General features: G+C 35.2%; 2 protein-coding genes across 13 annotated transcripts in view; one reads left to right on the plus strand and one right to left on the minus strand.

Moving 5' to 3' along the window:
* LOC127864155 (uncharacterized) overlaps positions 1–16,313 on the plus strand; it is a 34,358-nt gene extending 18,045 nt beyond the window's left edge. For 6 of the 12 annotated variants that reach the window (XR_008041526.1, XR_008041529.1, XR_008041532.1 and 3 more), the window contains 3 exons: positions 8,853–9,038; positions 11,725–11,870; positions 12,844–16,313. The gene's annotated coding sequence lies outside the window, so the exon portion shown is untranslated. Of the gene's footprint in view, positions 1–8,838; positions 9,039–10,842; positions 10,949–11,724; positions 11,871–12,099; positions 12,183–12,843 lie in introns of all 12 variants that reach the window. The other 6 variants (XR_008041533.1, XR_008041528.1, XR_008041531.1 and 3 more) reach the window with 6 other exon arrangements.
* LOC127864154 (cell division protein ZipA-like) lies at positions 401–6,274 on the minus strand. The gene is made up of 2 exons (XM_052403837.1): positions 5,711–6,274; positions 401–638 (listed from the first exon to the last, which is right to left on the minus strand). Exons 1-2 carry the CDS (start codon positions 6,030–6,032, stop codon positions 535–537), a joined length of 426 nt encoding a protein of 141 aa, XP_052259797.1. The 5' UTR covers positions 6,033–6,274; the 3' UTR covers positions 401–534.
* Positions 16,314–16,782: the final 469 nt, after the last annotated feature.

The following is a 16,782-nucleotide window of genomic DNA, read 5'->3' on the forward strand; positions in this document are numbered from 1 at the left end:
GCACATGGTCCGTTTAAATTAAGATCTTGGTGCAAACTTTTTGTCTTCAATATTTAAATAACACAATGATTATTAAATTAACTGTTTGCCTTGGTCCATTAAACACGATGTTGACCTGTATAACTTGTTGTTACATGACATTGTTAAAATATCACAATACAAATAGTAGATAAACTTTTTTTATACTAAACTTTTTTTATACATTTGATTTAATTTATATTTATTTCTCTAGACACAAACAAAAACGCCCATAAAACAAATCTTGCAAAAATGTAAGCCATTGCAGCTGAATATCAAATTAAAAAATGGTTCTGGCATATAATGTCTCGACTCCAAGCAGCAAGGGCCACCTGCGAACATGGCAAGCCCAAACTAACTGCAAATAACTAACTGCACAAATAAATTAATTGTATATGAGTGCTGACTCCAGGTGACGGCCATCAGCACTCCCAACAAAATCATATATATTTTCCCCAAAAAATGTGCCAGGTAAAAAGCGTCCATCCGGCACTGATTGCCAAGGAACTGTTAACTTCAAGCGACTGTCGACGAACCCGAGGTGTCCGAACTGCCCCATCGGAAGTGGAGTCGTGACCGACCTGTATCCGACGTTTGGTACTCTGCGTCTACACGGCAAACTGAAAAACGCAACTCAAACCAGCAGAATATGTAATGTACTAAAACCAAATCTAGTACAGAAAACAATCAGTTTCCCCTTATGTTATTAAAATTAATGTGGACAGGCAAATAAAACTTAAAATAAATCTATATTTACCCTAAGCCTGACCAAATTTTTAAATATATAACGGACGCAGTAAAGTGTGACAGAACAACACTGTGTAAAAACAAACTACATGGGTTGGGTGGGAGGGGAGAAAATTTACAACCTTTTGTTTGTGTAGATAACAATGAGAAAGAAATTTTAAATCTGTAAAATTCGCTACTTCGGTTAAAAAACACCAACAATAAGAAAACTGAAAAACCAGCCCAGCAGTGGCCCAACAATAAACAGGTCTATTATTTAGTAATAGACCATATTATTGTAGAGGCCAAGAACTAAACCCAAACTGCCACCTAGCATTACATGGGCAAGCCTATATGAAAACTCCGATGAATAACCCTTTTCACACAGTAAATATAAACTCAACTAAATTTTTACTTTTTATTAAAGGACCTTATAACATAAAAACAAAAAAAATGGTTCTGGCATATAATGTCTCGACTCCAAGCAGCAAGGGCCACCTGCGAACATGGCAAGCCCAAACTAACTGCAAATAACTAACTGCACAAATAAATTGTATATGAGTGCTGACTCCGGGTGACGGCCATCAGCACTCCCAACAAAATCATATATATTTTCCCCAAAAAATGTGCCAGGTAAAAAGCGTCCATCCGGCACTGATTGCCATATGGCCCAAATGCCCCAACCTCGAAACCAGCTGGGCCAGAGATGACGGGTGGCCACTGCCAAAGAACTTTGGCTGCAGGGCGGATGGACGCATGCTTGGAGTCGGAAGCAGTAAACTGTAAACACAAGGCAAAGATATGAATAAAAACTAGCAGCAAAAATGCATAAAACCCAGCAGAAAAAAATGCATAAAAACTAGCAGCAAAAAATTGCATAAAAATTAGCAGCAAAAAACTTTCTTTTTTCTTTTTTCATACATATGAGTAAGAAAAATATGCATACAAACTAACTGCAAATATCTATTTTTGGACTCAATAGCAACACCAACATACATAATGTTTGGGATTTAAAATTGTAAGAACCCCCAAATTTGTGCATCTAGAACTTCAGTAATGGATTGGTGTATTATGCTTTATAAATTTTTCAAGCCCTGCAGACATATTAGAAAGAAAAATATCTGTACCCAGAGTTGACAAGTGGACTCCGTCCTTCTCAAACAAATGTTCCTCAAATTTTCCAAAGTCAGAGTTGGCCAAGTAATGCCCTCCACATGCCAAAGCCCTAGATGAACCATGACTATTAAGGCGCTTTCTTGCTTTGTCCATAGCAACTTTATTATCAGAATATCTCCAATTTGACCTTGGAACCACTGCAGACCATACAATCTTAACACTTGGAAATATAGACAGTATAGTCCTGAATAGCTCGACAATCAATTTTCGAAGGTCCACCAGTGACCGACGACCAAGATCATTACCACCTAAATGTAACACAATATAGTCTGGAGAATTACCCACATTGGCAAGCGAAAGAATTTTTTTCTTTGATTCTGCAAGTGTTAACCCACTGTACCCTTGCCACCAGATGATGTTGGGTTCAAGGCAGAGGTTGGCCCCTTCAGGTCGTAATCTTGCTGCTATGAAGGCTTGCTTGATTATTGATGAACCCAGTATCCAGATGGTTTTCCCTAAATACAACTTGGTTTTTGTTAGTCACATGAATCTAACTATATGAACCATACCTTTTTAATGGGGGTTATTTATTAGGCTGGGCATGACAACAGGAACAGGACGAACATATGTTTGGTAGGCATTGGAAGCCCATCTGCCTGCCTGTTTAATGATCTCCACTGAATAGCCTAGTTGGGAAGCTGCAGTTGCTGCTCCAATTCTGAAGGAGTGGGATTTGTAAGACCCATAATTTAGACCCAAAAGAGAAACCGTTTTCTTAAGAATAGCAGAAAATTGGTAACGAGTAATTGGTTGTTTGTTAAAGTGCAAAAACAAGGGACCAGGCCCTTGAGGACGAACATGAAGATACTGGTTAAGACACACAACTGGGCAAAATTCACTGTTTGACCTAGTAATTTTGAGCGCTACCCCTTTGCCCAACTGATCAGTTTTTGAATGCCGGATTGAAATGAGTACCCCATTGTGATCAAATTGTAAATCTTCTATTGCCAACACAGCTGCCTGTAAAATACTATCACCTTTTTTAGGAACAGCTATTTCGCCCACTCTTAGAAAACCGAAAAACGCTAGCATAAAAGCTGCAGTGAACAGTTTTGCTTCGTAGACACTGGAACACACAATATTAAGTTTGCTTACTATCCCTTGCAGTAACGAGAGGGTAATTGGAAGCCTATTATCGTGTGTTTTCTTATCTTTTTGCATTCCTTCCACCATTTTTGAAACAATGAACTTTTTGGTAGGGTCAACAACATCAAGCAGCTTGCAATGAAAAGCTATAGAGCTTAAGTATGATTTTGCTGTTTTGTGGGATAGTTTCTGTAGGGATAGCCATGCTACAAATCGAACCACCTGTTCAACTGTAGGCGGCCAGGCATCTGACAAGCCGTATTGCCTTTTAAACTCAGAGAATCTCTCTAACCCAACGATGTATGCCTTTTTTGTATTAGCAGCAAGGGAATTGTCTAGCAATCTATTAGCCTCTTGTTGCAGATCATCAGTAAAAACTCCGGCGGGACTGATTCTGGACTCGCTTGTGCCTCTGGTGCTAACTGTTGTAACCTGTGAAACTGTTTACGAGAAATTGCATCAGCAATGTAATTGGACTTTGATGAAATATGTACTGCTTTAAACACCACCGAGTATTTCATAACTAACAACACAAATGTTCTAACCAGAAACATCAAACGTTTCGACTTGGAAGACTGTTTGTTGATCACTTCTACCAAACCTAAATTATCAATATGAAACTTAATCTTCCTGTCCCTCAAAAAGACCCCCCAGAGCCATATTGCCAACAAAACAGGGACCATCTCTAAAAATGTTATATCTGATAAAATAGGTTGGCCTTGCCATTGAACAGGCCATGGGCAATAGGCCCAATTACCTCCAAAATAACAACCACAGCCAAGAGTAGCACCACCTGCACTATCAGTGTAAAGATGAATGACAGAGTTATCTAACCATACTTTATTTGGAATATGTACAACGCCATTAAAATCTTCAATAAATTGAATCCACATCAGGATGTCTTCTCTCATTTCACCATTAACTCTTATCTTATAATAGGACTTTTTTAAGCCACACATAGCATCATAAAATCGGCGCAAGAATGCCCTACTTGCTCTTACTGCTTGACTACAAAAACTCAACTTCCCAGTCAAAGACTGCAATTCTTTTAACGTAAATCTCTTTTTTACTAGACAATTTTGCAAAAGCTTCAAAAGTTCTTCCACTTTTTTAGCAGGTACTCTAACAGTCATTTGCACAGTATCTAATTCCAGGCCTAAAAATGTCAGTACTGTTGTTGGGCCGACCGACTTTTCCACCGCAACTGGGACTCCCATTTCGGAGCATACTTCCTCGAAAGTAGAAACTAGCATGTTACAATTATTTGACCCAGCTGCACTTCCAAAAATAAAGTCGTCCAAATAATGATCTAAAGTTTGAATCCCAGTTTTGAAACTTACTAGCCAATGTATAAAAGTGGAGAATGATTCGAATAAAGCCGGAGCAATAGATAAACCCATTGGTAAGCATTTGTCAACATAATACTGGTTGTTGAACTGAAGCCCCATCAAGTGAAAGTCCCCTGGGTAAATAGGCATTAAACGAAAAGCCGATTTAATATCTCTTTTTGCCATCATTGCTGACGTACCTAAACTAAATAACATGTCAGCCACTTTGTCAAATGATGTATATTTAACAGAAATGTCTTCCACACTAAAACCATCATTGACACTTGACCCATTGGGATACGACAGGTGTGTAATTAACCGCCAACCCCCGTCTGGCTTCTCTAAAATGCCTAATGGACTTACTTTTAAATTGGAAATTGGTGGGACTTTGAAAGGACCTGAAATTCTACCTAAGGAAATCTCTTTGTCAAGTTTCTTTTGGACTTCTGAAAAATGCACTTTTGTTGAAACCAAATTATTCGCTGAAGAACCTAGATGTGAACCCTTATAACCCAGCTTAAAACCTTGCTTAAAGCCATTACTGAGCACAGAAGCTACTTCTTTATTTGGATATAACTGAAGATATTTAGAAATCGTAACAACATTGATTGGCGACTTGCCAAGAGACCAAACTGAGGTATTAGTATCTGCTAAACGGGCCCCGGAGCCCCTGAATTGGGCCTCTAGGTCGGAACGTGTAAGCTCTAGGCCTGTACGAGGTCTGGGTGACAGCCCCCCTGACAGACCCTCCTCCCAAGGAACTGGTGTTGCGAGGCTTGAGATGACATACCCTGGAAGGATGGTCGGAACCACAAATCATACAAGCATGTTTGTAATTGCAAACTGACCGTAAGCATCTGGTATAATTGAAATCATAACATTTTCTTACAAAATTCCCTGTATCATGAACTGGCTGCCTTGGAGGCCCCATACACAACAGCCAAAGCTCCATATCAATCATTGCTCACGAATTCGCTGGGTTATTACCCATTCTCAACCTAAACTGTTGATCATAAGATCTCCAACCCTGGCTGCCCCCAGCCTTATAGTGTGCATATACTTTAAGAGATCTTGCATTTTAACCGGATGAGCACTTAAATAAATGCTTGAGAAAATGAGGAATGCGTCAGTCCATTTAGCTATATCCACAATGCTTTGTTTCATGTTGGGCTTTACCACTAATTCACCCGAATTATTCAAAACCAAATGTTTTCCTAAATCTTCAGGAACTACCGGGGCCTCCAACAAACATGCCAGATCTACATATTGGCCTGATATTATTTTGTCTTTAATTGACTGAGGAACATGATCACCTAAAACAGACTGAAAACTAGGAATCATGCCTGGTAAAAAAATATCCTCACTAAAACCATTACCCGATTGAACAGCCGGATCTGGCTGGCTTGCTGCAGGCTGCATCTGGTCGCCCAGTTGATGACTGAGAGGCAGCTGGCCGGGTTGATGGCCGGACTGTTGGTTTGAAGACCATTGGCCGAGTCGATGGCTGGGGTTGAGAGGCAGCTGGACAGGCTGTTGGTTGGGAGGCAGCTGGACAGGCTGTTGGTTGGGAGGCAGCTGATCGGGCATTTGGGTGGAAGGCAGCTGACGGGGTTGTTGGCTGGTGCCAGGTAGGTTTTGGCTGGGATGCTGGTGTAGTTTGACCGACGGACGGCGCCTTTTCCGGTTTCGCGTTTCCATGTGTGCAATAAAATAAACAATAAAGATAATAAGTAAATACCGAAAAAAGCCATATTTGGCTTATAGCTAACCCACTATAATAATTAACAAACCTTTTAGAGATTTATTGCATATGAACTAAAACGTGACTCAACAAACTGTGTTGGTAATTATAAATAAATGCGCCATAAGACCACCTCTTAACTGCAGTAAGTACCGACTATTGCCGCATTGCCACAATTAATTTCCTTTTACTATTGCTACATAAAAACCAACAGTCATTTAACCCTTTGCATGCTGGGAAATTTGTCTTCTGCTAAAATGTCGTCTGCTGAATTTCTAAAATAAGCATTTTCTTCATTTTTTTTCAAAGAATACTATCAGAATAGCAAACAGTTTGGATCCAGATGAGACGCCACGTTCTGTGGCATCTCATCTGGATCCAAACTGTTTGCAAAGGCCTTCACAACTCGGTTCCCGCACTGTAAGGGTTAAAGTGTTTATGATAAACCTGAACATAGTGCCCGCCCTAATTGAATCTGAAGCAACCCACTCTCCAGAAATTGAATAATAACGCTAAATATATTTTGACATTTTTGTGCTGACCAAAAGTAATATGTTTGTTTAACACGCCACGGGAATTCCTTTATTTCGATTGAAATTTACCCTCTTACTGCCAGTGAGATATTAGCCTATTTTCAGAAAATAAGTATAACATGGTTATTTCACTGAATACACGAATGCATATCAACTACGTTTTCTCATAAAGCTTGAAATTGTTTTTGCTCTTACTGCAATTGCTTAGATCAGACGCCATGTGACCGATCCACTTTTTCCCCACCACTGTACAGAAATCCGTAAACTACAGACCGTAAACTCAGCATCCATCATAAATATCACAAGAATTGCTAAGAAACACCTTTTAACTACCGGCTTCTAACTTTATTTTACATATTTAATAAACGTTTACTAGAATAGATTAGAAATAATTAAAGGAGAAAATTTACAACCTTTTGTTTGTGTAGATAACAATGAGAAAGAAATTTTAAATCTGTAAAATTCGCTACTTCGGTTAAAAAACACCAACAATAAGAAAACTGAAAAACCAGCCCAGCAGTGGCCCAACAATAAACAGGTCTATTATTTAGTAATAGACCATATTAACATTATTATAATCCATTGCAGTAACAGAGATATAGATCTAAATAGATATTGATCTCAGATATAAATTCACTTGCACAAGTTTTGGCCTCCACAGCTAATTATCAACCTAAAATTTCATATTTTCATATTTCACTTACGTAAATATATTGGAAAAAAGGCATTATATCAGATAATTTTAATGGCAATTCATATTTTACTCCCTGATTTAAATTTCTGTTCTTAAAAAAAAATCATCAATTCATGTTTTTACAATTGCACATTTTACACCAATGTTTGAAGGTCTTAGTCATTAACATGTTGTAGTGTCCAAGTACCTGATTACTTACTCATCAAGACACATAGGGAAAAAATGGAGTCACTAAGGCACTTTCTGTTTTGAATTTAATCCCTTATTGAAAACGTGAATATTGTTTTATACGTTATCAAGAACAAACCTTTGTCCTCTGTAGAATATCGTTTATGGTTTTGGGAATTCGTTATTGCAATACTTTATTTTTATTAGAAATTATTACAATATAATGAGAAACATATTATTAAAGTACACTTTTGTATGATTAAACAATTATTTGATAGTCACAAAGGTCTGTTTCCCTCATTCGAAATTATTTGACAGTTTTTCTAAACATTGGTTTAGTAAAGGTCAAAATGATGTAGATCACAAGTTCATCGAAATATTATATTCTTTAAAAAGCCATTGACTGGCCACTTCAAAACCTGACATGTTGGACAAGTGTTGGATGACGACTATCAAATATTGATGTATTTTACATGTACTTTTTGTAAAGTGACAAAATTATCAAAGTTGGATTACTTTTTGTGCGTATTTTTATTCAAGAATTTTGAAATCAAAATGTTTAATGGTGTTTTTGTTAAATCAAATGCGTATTTATGCTTGTTATACTTATGTTATGCTGAGCTTTAGTTATATTGTGTTGCTTTATGCTTTTATCCTCACTTATGGCAAATCATATTGTATCACAAAATGCATAAATGTAGCACAACTTTTATGATTGCATTATGCAATGATGGACATAACCGGGCTAGCTAATTCAGTTTGTAAAGTGCGGGACTAAACAACTGAAAATGACATGTTTGACCTTTAGCCAAGCCATATAACATAGGCTGTGATTAGTCATGAAATTATTGCCACGGTCATTCATCTCATACCTCTGATTTGCGAAAGTCAGTTATCAGTTATTAAGGTCAACCAGAATATAACCAGAATACCCCCCCCCCCCAAAAAAAAAGTGGGTGAGTATGTTAACTGATGGCATTTATATGACTGAAATACTGTTTAAAACAGCGACAAATGCAAATAAAGAATTATATAACTCAATATTATACCAATATATTGTAGTACATATATATTGTATGGTATTGCAATATGCATATAATGTAATGAAAAACAAAATTAGTTATTCCATTGTATTTTGTGTCCCCATAATTCAACAAACAACAAATCCGAGTTGTTTGTATGTTAATGGTGAAAACATTCAATCATAAAAGCTCTGTGAAAACGTATAGGAACAATGTGTATAATATCATGTACACCTGGATATAAAATGGAAGGCGCATTATGTTATGCATTTGTTTAACCACTAATTTTGTTGTTGTGAGACATAGAGATAAAGTTATTTATTTTTTTAAATGCTGTTTTTGCAAGATTGCGCATTGCAGCAACAACAACAGTTAAGAAAATAGCAACAGCATAATAGACAGACACAGCAGCAATGGCCACAGCACCAACAATAGCAGTAACAGATGATGGCTTAGCTTCATCAGCAACAGCAGAAGCAACAAGATCTTACGTCCATGGACCATTTAGATGTCACTTTAGAAATTCAGAAGATCTTTATGAAAGAAGTAAGTTGTTGTAAAGTCAATATTTAGTGTAGTTTAACCCCATTTATTGTCTCCTACCGGTTTCACCGGAGGGGACTTATGGATAGCGCTCTGTGTGTCCGTCAGTCCGTGAGTCTGTCACACTTTTCTGGATCCTGCGATAACGTTTAAAGTTCTTAATATTTTTTTTATGAAACTTGAAACATGGATAGATGGCAATATGGACACTATGTACGTCATTTTGTTCCTACATCAAAAATTCTGGTTGCTATGGCAACAACACAAAACAAATATTCTGACGATGGTGGAGCCGGTAGGGGACATATATTGCTTGGCAGTTGTCTTGTTAAGCATGTTTTCAATGAAGTTGAAAAATCCTGGTTACTAGATTGGGATATTACAGGCAGGACTTAGCAGTCGTGCATGGAGACCTAGCGTGATATTGTATTTGGGGCTAGTCGGGTCAATTTCAAGGTCACTGTTACTGAAACTAGAAACATTTTGCGCTAAGCTTCCTCAGTTTGGAAGGAGATGTTGCGCTTAAATTTTGTGTTGGTAGTTTGTATGCAAATCTAGCTTAGGTTGCCCAATGATTGAAAGTAAATTTATAAATAAAATGTTGAAAGCATGGGATCAAACTAGGGACACCTTGCTTGCAAGGCAGGCACCATGTCCATTCTACCTTACCACCAAACACATGTTTATTTTAGATTACCTTACTTGCATTTGCAGTTATATGCTAGCCTCCATAGGAGAAAGAAATGTTATGACAATAAAGAAAAGGCCAAACTTTAACAATTGTTAAATTAACGTTTAACGTTAACAATGTGTTAATTACTGTACAGGTTTGAATAGCCGATATGTTAATGCATGGGATTGTTTATCTCTAAGATCCCAGTTTTGAAAAGCTTTGAAGGCAAGTTTTGTGATTTTCTTTTTTGTTCTTTTTTAGCTCGGCTGTTTTCGGAGAAAACCCGAGGTATTGTCATAGCCAGCTTATTGTCTTCTGTTCGCCGGCATCGTGCTAAAACCTTGACATTTTGCTCTAAAATCAAAGTGCTTCCACCTACAACTTTGAAACTTCATATGTAGATGCTCTTTGATGAGTTCTACAGGCTTTATTTTGAGGTCACCAGGTCAAAGTTAATGTGGCCTCTAAAAAAAACAAATTCTGACAAGCTTTCATTTATTCAAAACTGCACCCACAGCCAAGCGTTGGCACCTGTTATGCAGTGCTCTTGTTTAATACTTTTCTATGCCCCCGAAGGAGTGCATATAGTGATCACACTGTCCATCCGTCTGTCTGTCCGTCACAATTTTCGTTTAGGTTTCGAAAAATGCTCATAACTTCTATATTGCTTGTGATGTAACATTCATATTTGGTATGCATGTGTATATGAACAAGGCCTTTCCATAGGCACACACATGTTTACCCCTTTGACGTTGACCTTGTACTTAGGATCCATATTTAGGTTTTAAAAAATGCGTTTAGGTTTCGAAAAAATGCTCATAACTTCTATCAAAGCGTTTATCTGGGCATATGTCATCCTATGGAGACAGCTCTTGTTTTTATTATTCCATACACTGAATGTTTTGCGTTTCAATAACATATTCAAAGAATTGATTTAAACAATTATGAACAAGTTCCTTTTTAATTACAGTTTCATCTTTTGAAGCTTACAAAATGACTGCACAACATCACATCAGGAAAAATTTTTACATGTCCTTTTAAATATTGTTTATATGTTTACTGTAACTGAATTGCCTATGGAACACGAAAATATTAATGAACATATACCTTAAAATATTATTCTGTCATTAATAGTAAACGAGGTAACATCTGAACATTGCATCTATGACTACAATGAGGAAGTGAAAAGGGAGGAGACAAAGAAATACAAAGAAATTTTTAACAGCTTTACTTAAAATTGGTATATATGTGTTTTTAGTTCAAACCTTATTAACAAAATTTTCAGTTGAATGAAGAATGTTTTTGTTGAGAGAAACCTCAATATCTGTGAAAGATATGAGACTTTGCATGTTTAATGCAGTAAAAATATATTAATAAAAGCAATGGTTTTCGTTCAACATCGTCAGCCAAACAGTGTCAGTTACTTTCCTTGACAAATGAAAATGTGTGTAGAATATCTACACATGCGCCATCATAAAATATCAACAAAACTCAATTAGTGATGAAGATGCACAAATTATGAAGCTGGATGACGCTTTATTCCAATCATACTTATGGAGAAAAAAAATGTTTGACATTTGAACACACACTTTAATGATGTCACAATACACATGTATAAGAAGTTTAAGCTTTGCTTGCGTATTCAAATAAAAAGAAAGTTTGTTGCTTTTGATGATTGATTAAATACTTGTTGTCAATCATAGTTTTAGAAACTCGTGAACTTGTTTTTTTCTATCACCAAAATCATCAAATATTGTTTATTTAAGCTTGGTTGCATGGAATGACTACACAATTTCTAGTAATTTTCCAACTCCAAATTTAATTGCTAGAAGATTGGTTTTGATGATATCTGTTTATTTAAGCTCGCTTACATGTATGTGAAAGCCTATGAATCTCTGAGACACTCGAGTCTGTTTACTGGGTGGAACCATAACATCGGCCCTGTACATTTGTCCAAAAAATGATTGTATTTTCTCTTAAACTATTTGTTCCTTTTCTCAACTGACTTTTTTCCAGTAAACATGGATTGCATGGCATTGAGTTTGGTTTGGAAGCAGTTACTATCGCAGAACTCGAGCCAGCAAAGGTCATTCTCACAGGAATCCAGTATCACCATGGTGCAGGACCCACAGTCTATGAACGTTGTGGAGCTTGAACCTTGGGTGAGTTTGCAAGACAAACGCAGGCTATTGTTATGGCCCAACATACAGAGGAGGGTGGAGTCATATAGATTTCCCTTTGTTTCGCCATATGTCATTCTTGTTGTCTTAATTTTTGTCTCGAGCTTAACTTAAAAAAGGATACTAATTCTGCAGTTGATAAAACTCTCCAAACATATAAACCAGCTGTTGAACTTGCGCTCTTTGATCTTTGTGTTTTGTTTCTTTTGAGGTTAATGGAGTTTCAAGACAAAAGTGGAATGTTGGGTCATTCGTGACCATGGTTTAAAACCTTGTTCCTACTTCATTTAGGACGTAAGAGTTTTCTCAGAAATTCTTTTGATAATATGTAATATTGTTTCTTACAGCAAAAATTATCTTTTTCCGATATTCCATCCAAAATTGCCAAATTGATGGTTTGACTTTAAGGTATTTAGAATAAAGAGGTAAACAAAGACACAAACATTTAAATATCTATAATTTAATCTTATTTTTCTCCTAAACTATGTATTATTAGCTCGGCTGTTTTCGGAGAATCCGAGGTATTGTCATAGCCAGCTTGTTGTGTCCGCCGTCGTGTCGTCTGCCGTTCGGGTCGTGCTAAAACCTTGACATTTTGTCAATCTTTGAACATTGGCTCTAAAATCAAAGTCTTCAATCTACAACTTTGAAACTTCATATGTAGATGCACCTTGATGAGTTCTACATGCCACACCCATTTTTGGGTCACTACGTCAAAGGTCAAGGTCACTGTGACCTAAAAAAAATAATCTGACAAGCTTTCATTTATTCAAAACTGCACCCGCAGCCGAGCGTGGCACCCTTTATGCGGTGCTCTTGTGATTTATTACCAGTTATAGCCTTATAACAAGGGATACCACGCTATGGCAGAACTTTTCATAATCTCCTGCTTTTATTGGTAACAAAACAAAAAGATAAACTGAAATTTGCAATAACGTGTCTTCCTTTCTTTCAGACGCCAATTGAAAAATATCCAAACCGTCCAATCAGAAAGACAGTCTGTTGCAGCAGTTATTCAAACCTAGGATGCTTAGTGATAAACATAAATAAACACATGCTAGTCCCTAAGTGCCTGCATTGGCTGTTTTAAAGCCTTGCTGTCCATTCTGAACACTTAAATGGAAGCTCTCACCTTAGAATTTTGGGATAGGTCGAAACCCAGTGGCATGGTGCAGACTAACATCGCAGAATGACAAAGAAGTACAAGCCTGTGACCAGCAATAAACTAATGTGGCCAGCTATGTTGTGTCATGTGACCAGCCAAGCTGTGTGTAAAGAGAAAACTATAGTTCATGTCTTGTGGGATTTATGACGCTTTAAGTGATTTGCTGTTATATGTTTTTGTGATATATATAGTTAATTATAATCAAGTGAAGATTACTTGTTTAAAGTGATTATGTAAAGTATTATTTTAAGTTCAAAAGAGTGCAAGCCTGTGTTGCTACTTTGTCTGTATTCGAAAGTTTGATCCAGATGTTGGTAAAACATAGAACATAAACATATTTTTTATTACATTGATTTAAAACTTAAGCAAAGTTGTTTAACTAATATTGTTAACTTGAATAAATTTTCAAACATTTATCGGCTTTTTTCATGAAATAAGACAAACTACAGTATTGTTTTTTTCCAGTAATATAGTAAGACGTGCCAGTTGAAAGAAATGGTTAAGAAAGATTCATGGACGCTTCTATTTTGATTTGCCTGTCTTTGTGTCTGTATACAATACAATCAGTTTGCGCATTATAGTCACTTTTTAAACAAGAATCTTGAGTAGTGTCAGAAAATTATAAAAGAAAAATATTAATAAATTAAGGACAAAATTATTTTATCTTCCGTAAATTGTCAATTTTTGTATTGAAAACCGGTACTTTATTAATTAGTTACAATTTTTAATAATTGTATAAAAGCTGTATGCATTTTCAAAAAGCTGATAATAGACGCAAAACATAAATTATCATCATTTGATGGAAGATTATTTGAATTAAATGAAATTTGGAAGATTATCTTAATTTGAATTGTAATGGTTTGTTTAATGATTAGAAAATATCTATAATTAAGTGGAATGCTTTTAATTTTTTTAAACTTAAGATTTTAATTTTTCTTTTAGTAAGCATGCATCATGATGACATAACTTGTTAGTGTTTAATGTTCATTGTTAGTTTTGATCTTTGTATTGGGACACAATACTTCATGATGCTTTGTATAAACTGTGCATACTCGTATAAAAAATTAAATTTTCAAGTGAGTAAATGAGTGAATAATTTGACCAAGTCAATATATATTTACATTGTGCCATTGTGGATATTAAGCAAAACAAATCATTTGCTGGTGTCAATTGTAAAAAAAATCAATTTGATCAATTAACTGTTATATGTTATAATTTTGATGTACATCTTTTAGATGCAAGGCAATAGAAAGAACCTAAATGACAAATAAAAACACTTGTATACCATACTTTTTATCTGTCCAATAATAATTTAAGCAAATGCTTGAAAAAATATTTAATTAAAAATATTAATACTGGAAAATTTGAAATCAATTACATACAAGGGAGAGCAATGTGATGTGGTTTAAATTTTCAATTACTGCAATTGTTAATGAATGTTTTATTATTACTTTAGATACAATAGGATTCTCATTGCACCACAAACACTTGTTTATGTGTTGTAACAGAATTTATATGTAATCAAATTTATTTTAAAAAAATATTAAATTTAATGACAATACAGTGTTGATTTTTTTGTAATTCTTACTTTTATTATCACATGTTCTGAAAAAAATGTCACTTTGAGATATATTTTATACTATAACTATGATATAATACTTGCTAATTATTCTATGCTTGATATATGGCTGATATTTAATTGTGATAGTTTACCAGTTGAGTTACAGTATTCTTCACGTTGACCTCTCCACATTAACCAAGAGTGCAATCACAAAAGCAAGTTTCAATAAATCTCTCGATTTAAAACTGCAACAAATGTCAGACTTTCCAAAAAATGTGCTTTTTTTTATTCAAGTTGTTTGAATGGCTGTTTTTGTTCTGTTGTTAATTAATTCAAATAGGTTTTAATATTTAAACTACATGTCATATTTTAATCATATCATATTGATTGTAACATAGAAAACAAAATAAACCTTTTTGATTAATTTGTGTGTATGTTAAGTAAAAGTAAATGCCATTTTAAAATCATGTCTTCATTTGTTCGTCTTACTCAAAAGTGACCTTTTGCAGTGGAAAGGCTCTATTGCATAAAATGAACTTTATCGAAAAAGCCCCAAGGCATTTTTTGATTGCTTGTGTACCACATACTTATCAGGGATTTCTTAATTGACTACATGATTTTTTACACACCAGTTTGACCTTCGTTGATATTTTCTAAATTGTGACCTTATTGTTAAGAGTATTTTACTAGTACATGTTGAAGTATTTCTGTTAAGTGTAACCGAATATTTGATAAAATTATTTAAACATGTTTAACTGTCTTTGTAATTAAATTGAATATTTTCTATAGTAGTTCATTCAATTACCATAGTGTTTTGTTGAGCCAAATCACATTATATGAATCATGTTTTAGGGTCAACCACTACTATAATCAGTGGTTTATTTGTAGAGGGATATAATCATGTGTTTGTATATTTGTGTACTTGATAAACCAAGTTTGTTGTTCCAATGTTGCTAAGGTATATATCTATCCCTGAAGTTGTCATATTATTGTACCTTGACTCTGTGTTGCTATCACAATTAAAAAAAAATCAAATTCGTTTTTCGACTTCTATATAACTTCATTATTTTAAACAAGAAATATCTTTTTCAAAGATATACGGCGTTGATGTTAATTGTTTTTGTTGGTTTTAAAGGATCGTCATGAAAATAAGATCAAGTTATGACTCATGTCGGGGATGTTTTTTTCTGAACAATTCTCAGTCGGATGATATGCATATAAGTTTAAATGAGGACGAACATACATATAATAATATCAGAGACCCTACTCCGATACTGTAAAATGTCCAACGAAGGCTAGAATTTGTGAAAACAAGCTTGGAGATAAAGATGTGGTGTGTCACTCTACTTATAAATCGCCTGGTCAACCACACGACATGAGCGCTCCAGATATAAAGTACAAGGAATATCTATAAAAAGACGTTAATTGCAAACATACGATTTCAAAACAGACAATTTTATATAATTAGACGTAGTTAAATTAAAAACTAAATAATGCTCAACGTGCACCACATGTTTATCTTGTATCCGTCGTAAATCTATTATTTAGTTAACTGTATTTTTTTATTGCATACACTGTTTATAAAGTTTATACGATTTATTATGGTATATATCGCGATGTGTTCACATATATATTGGATTATATAATTTAAGAGTAGTGTCACTGTGTCTATTTACTGAATAAATAAAATATTTATCAAGCACTCGTTTAATCAGATATGAACAGCTCACACGTGTGGTTAGATAATTACACAATTTTCCTTATCTCATGATACTATTCTATTTCGGTATATTTGTTCTCACAGTGCAATTTAACGATAGGTTGTCAATTATTTCTTTCCATAGAAGTCATGTTATTTTATATCTTGAACGCCTAAAAATGCACACTCAACTGGGATACAAACGAATTCTGTTCGTATATCAGTCCGCGGTCACACTTTTATTCCGTTTAAAATCATGAGAATCATTTATTACAGAGCTTTCATATTGCATATGGTGGGCGGTATCTATGTGTTGATTTGTGTTTAGTAGGTCAATAGTGACGGCTTTGCCATATCAATATATGTGTCAGAGATTGATTTATCGAAGAACAAAACGCTTGCAACTCTTTATTGCATATGAACAACGGAAGATATGCGTTATCAATCAACAAATAGCTCGTTACCAAGC

Source organism: Dreissena polymorpha, chromosome 1 (genome assembly GCF_020536995.1).
Source record: "Dreissena polymorpha isolate Duluth1 chromosome 1, UMN_Dpol_1.0, whole genome shotgun sequence".
Classification (NCBI taxonomy): Eukaryota; Metazoa; Mollusca; class Bivalvia; order Myida; family Dreissenidae; genus Dreissena; species Dreissena polymorpha.